The 11,955-nt window shown below is 46.7% G+C and overlaps 6 protein-coding genes across 6 annotated transcripts; 5 read left to right on the top strand and 1 right to left on the bottom strand.

Moving 5' to 3' along the window:
• Positions 1-175: 175 nt before the first annotated feature.
• Positions 176-1,159, top strand: EDB82DRAFT_462767 (uncharacterized protein; the record flags this gene model as incomplete). The annotated part of the gene is made up of 2 exons (XM_065607887.1): positions 176-587; positions 627-1,159. 2 exons carry the CDS (start codon positions 179-181, stop codon positions 1,157-1,159), a joined length of 942 nt encoding a protein of 313 aa, XP_065463714.1.
• A 532-nt stretch (positions 1,160-1,691) lies between these two features.
• EDB82DRAFT_537658 (uncharacterized protein) lies at positions 1,692-3,156 on the bottom strand. The gene is made up of 2 exons (XM_065609303.1): positions 2,048-3,156; positions 1,692-1,994 (listed from the first exon to the last, which is right to left on the bottom strand). The coding sequence occupies exons 1-2, from the start codon at positions 2,742-2,744 to the stop codon at positions 1,774-1,776; spliced, it is 918 nt and encodes a 305-aa protein (XP_065463713.1). The 5' UTR covers positions 2,745-3,156; the 3' UTR covers positions 1,692-1,773.
• A 945-nt stretch (positions 3,157-4,101) lies between these two features.
• EDB82DRAFT_502607 (uncharacterized protein) lies at positions 4,102-4,871 on the top strand. The gene has a single exon (XM_065608688.1). It carries the CDS (start codon positions 4,240-4,242, stop codon positions 4,468-4,470), a length of 231 nt encoding a protein of 76 aa, XP_065463712.1. The 5' UTR covers positions 4,102-4,239; the 3' UTR covers positions 4,471-4,871.
• A 30-nt stretch (positions 4,872-4,901) lies between these two features.
• On the top strand, positions 4,902-6,666 carry EDB82DRAFT_502605 (uncharacterized protein). Its single transcript, XM_065608687.1, has 2 exons — positions 4,902-5,868; positions 5,919-6,666. Exons 1-2 carry the CDS (start codon positions 5,083-5,085, stop codon positions 6,279-6,281), a joined length of 1,149 nt encoding a protein of 382 aa, XP_065463711.1. The 5' UTR covers positions 4,902-5,082; the 3' UTR covers positions 6,282-6,666.
• Positions 6,667-7,655: 989 nt separating this feature from the next.
• EDB82DRAFT_420281 (uncharacterized protein) lies at positions 7,656-8,117 on the top strand (the record flags this gene model as incomplete). The annotated part of the gene is made up of 1 exon (XM_065607589.1): positions 7,656-8,117. A coding segment is annotated over one exon (462 nt), but the record flags the coding sequence as incomplete, so codon positions are not given.
• A 2,569-nt stretch (positions 8,118-10,686) lies between these two features.
• Positions 10,687-11,849, top strand: EDB82DRAFT_546269 (uncharacterized protein; the record flags this gene model as incomplete). The annotated part of the gene is made up of 3 exons (XM_065609462.1): positions 10,687-10,767; positions 10,927-11,427; positions 11,481-11,849. 3 exons carry the CDS (start codon positions 10,687-10,689, stop codon positions 11,847-11,849), a joined length of 951 nt encoding a protein of 316 aa, XP_065463709.1.
• Between the last annotated feature and the right edge of the window lie 106 nt (positions 11,850-11,955).

Below are 11,955 nucleotides of genomic sequence, written 5' to 3'. Positions count from 1 at the left end.
AGACACCATGTGACGAGGCCTTAAGACTCAGATGTCGCAGTAACGGTGCCCGAGGCTCTTGGGGATACGTTCATTTTTTCTTCGGCGACCAAGTTCAACATCGAGGTGATTCAGGATTCACTTGATGAACAAATCACCCTACAGTAGACCTCAAGGGAGATAAATACTGCAATTTAGGATGTTCGACAGTGATTTTAAAGAAGCCACACTAGAAAAGGCCGATGGCCTTTACCACTGGAAATTCGATGCAATATTCGATCCAACAGCTTTCGAGATTGTGTTGAAGATCATTCATGGAAAGAACCGTGACATCCCTCAAGCAGTTGACGTACAACTCTTGGTTGGTATTCCTGTTGTCGTCGATGACTTGGAATGCCACGATGTTCTTTGGTTTTTTGCTAAAAGATGGCTTGCAGTCCTAAGCCAAGTTAATATGTTAAAGACGCAAAAAGATGTCGCTCAACGTATTCTTATTTCGTTTGTCTTCCATGACCCAGTCATGTTTGAAGCTTCCACAAAAACAGCCATAACAGGGTACTGGGTTTTCACACAAACGCCCGGCCTTCCAATACGTCCAAAAATCCTTAGTAGGTCAACGTTTTGACTATCCTCCTAGCCACATAAAGGGCTAACTAAACCAGATGAGATTCAGAAAAGGACAGAGAAAGCTCTAGCCAAATTAGTGGATGGGTTGTACGATATAGAACGGAAGCTACTTAACCAAAAGCTTGGGTGTAACCCCGGGTGCAGAGCCATGTTGCTTGGGACCTTGATCCAAATAATGGATGAGTATGATTTATACTCGCCACGGCCAACCAAACCGTTCTACTCCTTGGATCTCAAGACAATAACCCAGTCCATTGGCAAATTTCAATTACCGGACTACTACAGTCCACTAAATGAAAGCCCTATTGGGGACTATTCAGGCGTCTGGAGCATATCTTCGTATCCTTCCAGGTTAAGCAGTCAGGGACGAAGTAGTCAACCTGGCTGGGGGTTTTCTAATAGCGAGACAGAGGCACCTCAAAGACTTGTGCAACATCACTGCTCCTTAAGAGGTTTCATTGATACTCTGTTACAGACCGCGGAAACTGAGGCGAAAGGCTTGGGCCTGGCTGAGTATTCTCCCTGCCAGTTTTCGAGTCGCGATATACATTAGCCAAGGAGGAATTCTCTCCTTGGATAATGGGCTCCTTCATGGGAAATATCAAGTCGTTACGGTATTTGAAAAGCTCATCTTTAGATGTGAGAAGCGGCTAGCAGCTACGTAGACTATCCCAATTGCTTTTGTCTTTTGATCCAGCCCGATTGTCGAAACATTCGATCGTGCAGGCTGACAAGTTTTTTGCCTGTAAGGAGGTTTTACCATATGCTGGCTATAACAAGTCCATCTCTGCCATAAAGATCAGTGAACCTTTTCTCGGCCTAAAACGGTTAAACTATAACGAGTGGAGAAAACGGGACCCATTCCCAGATGATCCTTATTTTACTTGGAAATGAAATGGAGTTTAGGAACAGGGCCTGTTCTCAGGCTGGTAGTAAACAAGGACAATTGGAATAAGATGATTGGTGCAGAAGCGGGAATAGGCCGCGTTCCTGATGGAAATACATGGTAGGCTTTTTGCAAACTGGAAATCCTGAAGATCGAAGACACGCAGCTCTTTTTCCGCATTCTGAAGAGCTAAAGACAACTTCTGCTGGATGGTGCAGGAATGTCCAGAGCCATACCTCCCGCTGCCACTAGTGTCATACCAACGAGGCACCTTGCAACTTTTAATCATGTCCACCGAACCTCCAATGCTGAACCCGTAAAATGGCTGCGCACTCCGCGGGCTCAGAATCCGGTGTTTTTTTTAGCTCCTTTGTTAAAGTACCCAAGAGCGTGGATGAGCACTCATAGGAGCACTCTGGCTCTTCCTGCAAACGATCAAGAAAATCGTAGACCGCTGAGAATATTTTATCGAGATAGTCCTGGCATGCTATGTCAATCTGCTCTGTATCCAGGGTTAGCAAACGCTGTAATATTGCGGCACTTGGTTGAACATACCAAGAAGGTCTAATGGAATAGCTAAATCTTCAGCTTCGATTAATTTCCCACTATGCCATAATGCAAGCCGAGTCGTTTTTGCAAACACATCAGGCTGTGAGAAAACCCAAGATACGAGCATATAGAGAATACAGTCTCGTTCATAAACCGTTGGTACTTCCGGCTTCAACCTTTCTAGCCAAATATCGGCGTGTAGCTCAATGCATTCATGGCACTCGTAGTAGTCCACAATTATGGCTAGCTTTGCAAGCATCTCGAGACCGAGTGACCTTGGTACATCTCGATGGTAACCGTATATGATCGTTAGTATAATATTGAAAGCTTTAGGATCCCAGTCGGTCGCTGTTACTCGGCGAAGCCCTAAGGGATCGGCCTTTCCCTCCGTAAAAGGCCCTGAAAACATCTTCTCAAAGTAGGACGAAGCTAGCTCCAGGTGCTTTCTCGAGACTAGCATTCGAATTTCTACCTGATTAGGCAAGATTCCAGATTTTTCTCCATAATCCCAATCCTGCAACCGCAGACTTGAACTGTTAGCATTCTCTTTGGCGTCAGCAGAGCCTAGTCTCGTTATTTCTTCATCCGAAAAATCTGGACGAGGATAGGTTATGTTAGAGAATGAAATAGTAGGCTGCCTAAGCGATGTTGGTATTAAAACAGCGGATTCCGGGGGTGGCGGTGGCGGTGGTGGTGGTTGCATGGGTGGTGGATGGCAGGTAGCTTTCTTTTTGATTTTTTTTCTTGTTGTTTTTCTCAAGGCATTTCTTTTTAGATCTTTCTTGGCCTGTCCGGATTGCCTCCGCCTCCCAGATGAAAGGCTGATCTTTGTTGGTACTGAAAATGAGTTGAGTATCCCCGTTCGAATCGAGTATGTAGTTCGATGTCTTCTTGCTGGCCGTTTTGTTCTGGACACTTCTTTGAATGAGAACAGGCTCAGAACTTGACTTGTTATAAGCCATACTTTCTGTCTTGACTCTTTAGGCCGTTTTGAGTATTGTACCGTGACGAGGCGGGCCGTCAGATTCAATTAATGTTGGGCGATGTAATGACTACCTGCAGGAAGCCGACCAGCAGTTTTCCAATCCCGCTTCCCTTTTCCTGTGAGATGGGCCAATGGCATCTTCGGTATTTAAATTACATTTGTTTATTGGCGAGAAGAATGAGGCCAGCTAAAGGTGGAGAGCGTGAGTCATTACGTGGCACCCAAGCAGCACTATTCCAATGTAAACGGTTAAACGAATGAATGTATCCGGCATACCCAGTAGCGACTGCATATGTTTGACTAACCCCGACAGATCGCAATAACTAGGACCCTCCTAGCTGGCTACTTACGGTGTTGCCCCGATTCAAGACCTAGAATCACACATACAAGCCAGAGAGTGGTATAACCACAAATATAGAGATAAACAAGTAAAGACTATAAGATTGGTCAGAAATCGTACTGAAGTCACTATATGCTTATCATATTCCAAACTAAATAAACAAATCTTCTCATACGAACTAAGGCTCTGGCCAAAAAGGGCCAAGGCTTAGAGGCAAGGTACTGTCTATTGTCATTATTAGGAGGTTGTCGAAAATGACTTAGGCAGTCTATCAGCTAAGCTTTACTTACCAAGACGTTCCACCTTAAATCAGTTCAAGGTGTAGGGGCACCCAGCGCTACAGTAGCGCATACCGCAGAGCACTTCCCAAAAGCAGCATTGCAGGCAATAATTGATGCTGGAGCTGTAGCTCCTATAGTAGCTCCCTAAGTAAATCCAGCTGCGCTGTAGCATGCCATGTCGATACTAGCACAACCAGCTTGGCAGGCTCCGTAGGCGAGAGGTCCCGCAGAGACCGTAGTCAGGAGAGCAGTAGTAGTGGCGAGAAGAGAGGAAAGCTTCATCTTTTTCTGTCATTACATTAATATAATAGCTTTAAAATTACCGCTGTGGCCCATTCCGACGTTTGAAGAGGATGATGTTATAGAGATTCTGTGCTGTTCGGTCAGAAGGGCTAACAAAGGGCTACAGGCCGAAGGCGCGGTAAGGATATCGTCATTGATGTTTAATTATTGCTTCACTAATCCTTTTAGCGTCCGTGAGTGAGATGGTCGGCATCCCGCTGCCCCCCTCCCTTTGCTGGTAGAGTCCGGAAACTACAGCGATTTTATTCTTGCTTGTGAAGGACTGTGAATAAAACAGACCCCCACCAAAATGCATCCTAAAGTGGTGATCTCGTCTTTTCATCGGTTGACTTTGCTTTTTCTTCTGATCCAAGAGTTTCAACCTGAAGCTATACTAATGTTTTATACGCGGCGACGCGCGTATGTCGTGTACCCTGGCTATCTACCTGTGGAGGTATATGAGCCCAATGGGTTAAAAACCTTCATTGCTATCAATCTCTCTGGAAATACCAATCACAATATCAGATCGATCACACCATGAAGAGGACATTCGAAAGCACTCAGACTGACTATAGCAATGAAAAGAGCATACAAAACTAGCCGAAAAGAATCTCTTGCAAGCGAAGCTACATCGACTGCTTCAATTCTCGAGGCATTTCAATCGAGATGAAGCCCAAAGGTTTCTTCCGTTCGACACTTCACCAGTTGCTAGAAAACCGTGATTGCACTAACAACAACGCTTCCACTCAGTGGAAGCGAAAAAAATAGTTTAATCAGACCAGGCTGGGCAGGGACAGTCAAGGGGTTGAAAGATATTTTTGAGACATGCGTCGTTCGTTCGACTGTCAAAATCATTACGTTAGTGGACATTCTTGACGAATGCGAGCCGCCGCCTGCCCTGCTGCACGCGTCCTTTACGGACCGAGTTTAATCCAGGAAACAAACATCCAGATTCCACTAGAGCTCGGCATCCATCGGCATTTTTCATTGGTACAGATATCCGATAAGATAATGCTGACACAGACCCACTAAATTATAAAATCGCCAACGCGAACGTGTCAGTCATGGTTAATCCGCGCCTCGCATCCCAGCCAAAACAACAAACACTCAACACCAACACTTCCTCTCAATCTAATGATTCTCCTACCCAGTCATGGATAACGGACGTAAAATATCCCCAGATCTTTCACCACAGCGAAATCCACATCTCAAATCACATAGAAAGATCACCCCGCCTGAGCGAAACGCACCCCTTTCACCTCCCGCGACGGCTGAGCGCACTCGCCCTTCGACTGCCGATGGTCTACCTCAAAGCCTGGTCAACTTCAAGCGAAAAGCTGAGACTAGCGACGTATCACCTCTGACGAGTATTTCCCTTAGCGAAGACGATTACCATAGCGCCCGCGAGAGGATTGAGTCTACATTGCCGAGATTTGACTTTGAGCCGAGACCAGGTCGCATCATCTTGCGTATGCCTTCCCCAACGCATGATACTTTTGTTTGGTCAATCGCCAGCGCTATATCGGACGAGATCTCGAGAGTTGGGCGGGAAGATGAAGCAGTTCGTGGTTTTACCTCTAAGATTTTGAGTTCAGGGTCTTCTCGCGTACTTTTAGACTTAGATGATGATGGAGCAGAGGCAGTAGAAGTAAACAAGGTGCAGGCTCAGATGCGCCGCCAGCCAGACGCCCAATACCAGCACAAGGAGGCAGCTCTTCCAGGGGCAGTAATCGAAGTTTCATACACCCAAGACGGAAAGCGACTGCCCAAGATCGCCAAAGAGTACATCCACCATTCGGATGGCGATATTAAAGTCGTTGTCTGTATTGACATCAACGCAGGTAGTGAATCAACAATTTCACTGTGGAAGCCCCGCTTCAGTCCAGAGGAAGACAGTGACGAAGTCACGATGCATATTGAACAAGTCGTCCAGTCACACGTATGTTCCCTTTCTCCTGTTTTCATTAGGAACTGACCTCACCCATCTAGCCTTTCCGAACAGCCAACAGGAACCCGACGAATTGCGACAGCAAGTTGACGCTCGATCTTCACGACTTTGCCCCTGATGAACTCTGCCAAGGCTATCCAAACATTCCCATCTCGATTCCTTACCCCAACATCTGCGACTTCTTGAACACGGCTGAACAGTTACACCAATCCAGAGAGTCTGAAAATGCCAAGGGTGTACGGTCAAGTCGGCGGGTCAAAAAGCGCCCACTATCTTCGAGCCCGGTGGAGGGGCTTGGCCCGGGGGACGAGGAGAAGTTCACAGCGAAGGAGGAATTGGCTGACGCTAAGGAGAAGAGTCAAGATGGTGACTTTAAACCGCGGGCTGTGAAGAAACGTGCTTAAAGGATACAGGAACTTTTGTTTGCTATCATCTGGGCTCTAGCAGGGAAATCGATTCACTAAAACAGTGTAGATCAGAAATTGCTGACTGGACGCGATGCCATTTTTCTGCGGGCTCCGTGCCAGTCTTGATCACGACACAGCCAAAGGCTTTCGTGGATCGCTTGATGGCCGCTATTGAAACTGTCCAATCAGGCTAGGATGGAGAATCACATGTAAGGGTGTAATGTTCCCATTTGCAATTACTTTTGATCAGGGTGGTTGGCGCCAAAGATCCGAAGCTGATCCAATGATAACTTGTACTTAAACACCATATTACTAGTATTAGCATAATAGTTTTCCTATACTTCATTCTTATAGCTATATTATTTACTATACTACATCTCTATGGATTCTCTCACTTTCAGTGAAAGTGGACGATTTGCATCGTTATTGGCTGATGATCGCTGCAATGACCCCGCATTCCGCTTTCACCTGAAAGAGGCTTCTCAATACTGTGACCCAAGCAAAGTTCAAGTCAAAGTGGTCATCTCGCTATCTCATTGGTCGACTTTGCTTTTTCCATCAAAAACTTTCGACCTTAGGCTACGTGAGTTATCAAATCGCGTCGACGCGCGTGCGACGTGTATCCTGGCCATCTGTCTGCTAGGATGTATGAACCCAACGAGTTGAGAAGTTTCGTCACCATCATCTCCTCGCGAATATTGATTTTGAAGTCGAGATCTCCACATCATGAAACGCCCATTCGAAAGCACTCAAACTGATTATGTGGCATTTACTGGAGCGAGCGAAACGACCCCATGGCTCCGACACACCGGCTGGGTCGAGTTGTTCCGTGATAGATCGCTCAAGATTATCGCCGCTACGGCGAAGCAACCAGCCCTGCAATGGAATAGAAATTATCTGCTTGGTTAATGGCAAGGAAGCCCTATGTGGAGCTCTGCCGAAACTGAGGCCCAGCTACAGATCATCCTCCATGGGCTAGACTTGATGTTCGACAGGGCAAGAGCCACACTCGACCGCACGCCGTACATCTCTCGCTGTTGGCTAAACACATTCGCGAAGGACGCTTTTTGGCCACACGGATTTCGTGTCATTCCAAGCTTCAAAAGATATCTGGCAATATGGAAAAGATTCATCTGCTTCGTATTTCGCGTTCTGCAATACCCACCACAACAGCGTGTGGAGGTGTATAACGTACGCTTAGGATCTAATGAAGTCAAAATGATGCAGCATGTGTTGTACTTGGCCGGTCAGCTGCAACTGGGAGAAGACGGTCATGTCAGTGACAGTCCAGACAGCGAAGACGATGAACCTCGCGGCCAAGACTGGCGTCACAACAGCGAAATTCCTTCCGATCCTGAAATCTCAGATATCGACCAAGACAATTCTGACACAAGTACAGAAGAAGATGCCGGTTTCGGGGAGGATGAAGAAGTTCATGAAGACCGAACATCAGGCTACGAAGGATCCGGCTTCTCTCTCCCAAACGGCTACTGGCTGCGACTGTCTGAGGCCTTGTTCCAACTGTCAATGATGTTCTGGACGCACCAGGATCCCTCTGGAAATATGCCATCGTCAGCCATCATTCACTACACTGCTGTCACGGGCATACAACAACGATCTCTTGCTTTCCATTCGGCGCATAACTCTACATCAGAATTAGCAGGATTGATTTGGATCGGCCGGCTCTTGTTCCTCGAATATGCCCTGCCGGTCTACAGTTATACTACTCTGGTCTATGAATGGCCTTGCCGGGATCATTATCCATCACAGCCTGATCGCTTGGATGCGATTCGCAAGAAGTACTTGATTCGAGGCTGTCATATGCCAGCCGGGCGAAACCAGCTATTCGAGCCACGTCCAAGCCCTCTTGTTGCAGGCATTGATGCGCTGAAAAGTGGCTGAGGCTCATAGAGTGGCGAGCTTTGTGTAAAATATCCAGCCAAGATTGTGTATCTGAGATCGAGCTGATGCGGGTCAACCTAACTCTCTGCAGCGTCTGGGTGTGGTGGAAAAGAAAGTCTCCCAGCTCGGCAGCCGTGCATTCAACAGCTTCTAGTGACAGTTTTTCCAACTTTGGTATGATCAGTCCTCCTAGCACACCTAAGGATTTGACATGAAAGACGTTGCTGGAAATACGGAGACTAAAATCAGATACATTGGGGAAGGATGAGAGAAATGCTTGAAGGTGAGCGGGTTTTAAAAACCTTGAATCGATGGAAATGTGCAGCCGGCGAAGAGAACTGTAGTCTTGCTTCAAGTCTGAAAGCATATCAATCGCGATGGAGCGGGGATGCTCTTCTCGTTCACCGATGAGTATGTCGAGATGCTCCATCTTGATTGTGCTAGACATTACTACGAGGAGGTTGGACTGGATGAAGCCCATAGCTGGAAGCCTCAGGGCAAATGCTAAATTCGCATTATCTAACGTCCTACCCCCGCTAAGATCTTTGAGTGCGATCTTCTTGCACTGAGTGAGTTTTGATAGGGCCGTGCTTAGGATTTTCAAGAAGAGATCAGCTGGCAGGGAGCCCTCACAGTAATCACCAGGCGGGCAGCTGGCCTGCAAGATGTCCGCATCAGTACAGCCAATGCGGATGGACGCGCCGGTTTCCCACCAAGCGTCGGTCGAATCCACACCGCCGCGTCTGTCGCTCGGTGGTTAGGGCTGGAAAGAGCAGAGCGTCAAAGAGCATATAGAGGCGGCGACGGTAGGATGTCTGGACATCTCTACGAATTTGATGAAATTCTTTCCGTCAAGATTCACAAGATGATCCCGAAAAAGCGGACGGAGGCCCAGCGTGCCCAGTCTTTTGCAGGTTTTTCGAGTAGAACGCAAATCTTCGAACGTCATGCTCTCTAATATCATCCCTACTATTTCGCAAGGTAGGTGTAGAAATTCACGTCAGTTTGAGACCCAGTAAGGTGCAAATACGTGGCCCTCCATTGCCTCGGAGGGATTTCAAAGTTGCTCTGACTATTATAAGCAAGAAAGGCGAAAAAGGGTTGCGAAAATAAAAATAAAAATAAAAAGAAGAAAAGACCCTAACCTCTGACGTTATGCCGCGTCGCTTAGCAACCGATGAACTCCTCTTAGTAGGAAGTAAAAAGGCGCTAGCACGGTATGGGGTAACTGACGAACTCCAGTCTATACTGCAATAATGATGGAAAAGACAAGGGAAAAAAAGCGTTACCGTAACGTTCAACCTTTACAGTTGAAATGGTAAGTTGATAAAAATTTAAGAAGCTATTATTTACATACTTAATTATCTGATCTTATTGTAGACTTTAGTTCCAATGTTCACCAGTGAACAAGGGTGGTCAGCGAAAAGTAACCTACCAGGATGTGATGTTATCTGCCGTGTTAAAACATGGCGGTCGCATTTATGCTGATACTACCCTGCAGGAAAAAGAAAGTTTAACAACAAGAAATAAACAAAATCGAGAGAGAAAGAGAGAGCATTCATAAGGGGAGAAGCTTCAAGATTACTTAGTTTATACTTTTACCGTCCCTTTATTTTAAATCTATACAGCATGAAGTTCTTTGACTATGTGAGCGATCTGCGCCTTCTGTGCTGCAAGTCAAGCAAATATATGGTAACGAGAGGTAGGATCCAAACATCGATTTTTTACCCACTCAGACTGGGCACTAAATATACTATAAAACTTATCACTATTGTGTAAATACATACACTATAGCCTTTAGACTCGACTTATATATATTCTTATAAGACTTTCTAGCTTGTTTTTGGTATATCCGTCTTGGAAGTTGCTGACCTCGTCGTCGGTCACAAGCATTGCAGCCAATCAGAATTTAGCGGTCAAGATGTAACCGTTTTTGGATATGTAGAGCTCTCTTTCAGCCAATCGTGAATTTCGTGGTCAAGGTCCGTCCATTTTCAGAAGCGAATCGTTCTATTTCATATTGAGCCTAGTGCATCATTCCAAAAAAAAAACTGAGCCGAAAGGGAGGGCGATTTGTTAAATTGTCCTTCAATTTCTGTGTGGGGCTCCTTGTTATTGCATGAGTTAGAACATCAAAATACGAATCCGCCCAGACTAATACTCTACTACCTGCGTTATGAGAGAGTAGGTTTAGGATGTTGGTTTCGGTCCTGCTTGGAAGGATCCCGCCAATTAAGTTACTAGAGAAACGAAGAGACTCCACCTATCGCGGGCGATCCTTGCTCTTCAGATGGCAAGTAATAAGATATGATGAGTTGGAGTGGGGGTCTCAGGACGGAACAAATGACGCTCGCCTATCGATTGCTGACAAACCAAATCAGGATCTCTCGCCAGAACAAAAGTCCGCTCCGGCGCAAACCAAACATCAACAATCAACACCAACATTCGTGGGCGAAAATCTAACATGAAGATCTGATGTCAACATTAATTCATATCAATTATGGCTATACTCAGTACGACTCCGCCCGACAAGTCAAGCCCTCTCCTCCCCCCATCCCCGCCGGCAACAGCAGAACGCCCTGTGAAGGAAATCGACATCGACATCGTTGACGGCGACGATAGTGACCACCCACTCCCCGACCCTCTTCAAAGACACAAACTTCTGTCTCAGACGCGTGAGGTTCCGGAATTCGCACATTTCACTCTCGACCAGAAACAGTACCGCAAACTCTATACAAAGATCGAGCAAATCTTCAGAAGATTCGACTACGAACCCAAGCGCAGCCGTCTCACGATTCGCATGCCTTCACCAATTCATGACTACTTCACCACCTATTTCAGAGATGAGATCTGTAAAGAGTTGAACAAGATTGCCAGCAGTCGCAGTGACGAGGCAAAACTCGTTGCCGAGAACGTCATAAGCGCCCTAGGTTCCCGCGTCTTCCTTGCAGAGACGGATGACGAGAACGGCCCAATTAAGCGTGAGCCAGATATTCAGTTCCATTACCCTGGGGCAAGGTATCCTGGTATAGTAGTTGAGGTATCGTATTCTCAGGATGGTAAAGATCTGAGGAGACTTGCGCAAGACTACATTCTTTATTCGAACGGCGACATCAAACTTGTGATTGGTGTCGATCTCAACTACCGTGGCAAGCCATCCACAGTATCTCTGTGGCGTCCCAAATTTACCAAGTCCGAAGATGGCCTCGACTTAGAAACGTTTGAGCACGTCCATGAGATGGTGAGCTTACTATCACCCGGTGTTTCTTGAACCGCGCTAATATGTTTCGATAGCCGTTCCGCTCATCCGATGGCGACGCCTTGAATCCCGACCAGTCGCTAACGATTTGCATCCACGACTTTACTACAGATGAACTATCTGAAACTTGGCCCGCCGCCACGATCAACATCCAGTTCTCCCGACTTGCCCAACACGCCCAAGACGCCCAGCAACGGCAGAAGGAACAGGAACCCATCCATGCAGACGACAGCGTCAAATCAAGGCGACGACTAATAAGGAAGAGCAGATGGTCGTCCAGTTCCGCGGAAGAGCTGAGATCCGAGGACGAGGCAAAGTATTCTAAGGAGGAGGATGCTCTTGTGCGGAAGTACCACGCGTCGGATGCAGATTACGGGCCACCAGCAGCTAAGCGAAAAGGCTAGTCGTCTGTTACGACGCTGTCCTAGCCAGGAGGCTGTTGGTAGTTTGGCCCAAACTACGGATACCAACCCTCAAATTAGCATGAGAAAATTCCACCAGAGTCTTATT

This window comes from Fusarium venenatum, assembly GCF_020744135.1.
Source record: "Fusarium venenatum strain MPI-CAGE-CH-0201 chromosome Unknown EDB82scaffold_3, whole genome shotgun sequence".
NCBI classification, from domain to species: Eukaryota; Fungi; Ascomycota; class Sordariomycetes; order Hypocreales; family Nectriaceae; genus Fusarium; species Fusarium venenatum.
Note: the sequence above shows the minus strand (reverse complement) of the source record. Positions and strands in the feature narration are given on the sequence as shown.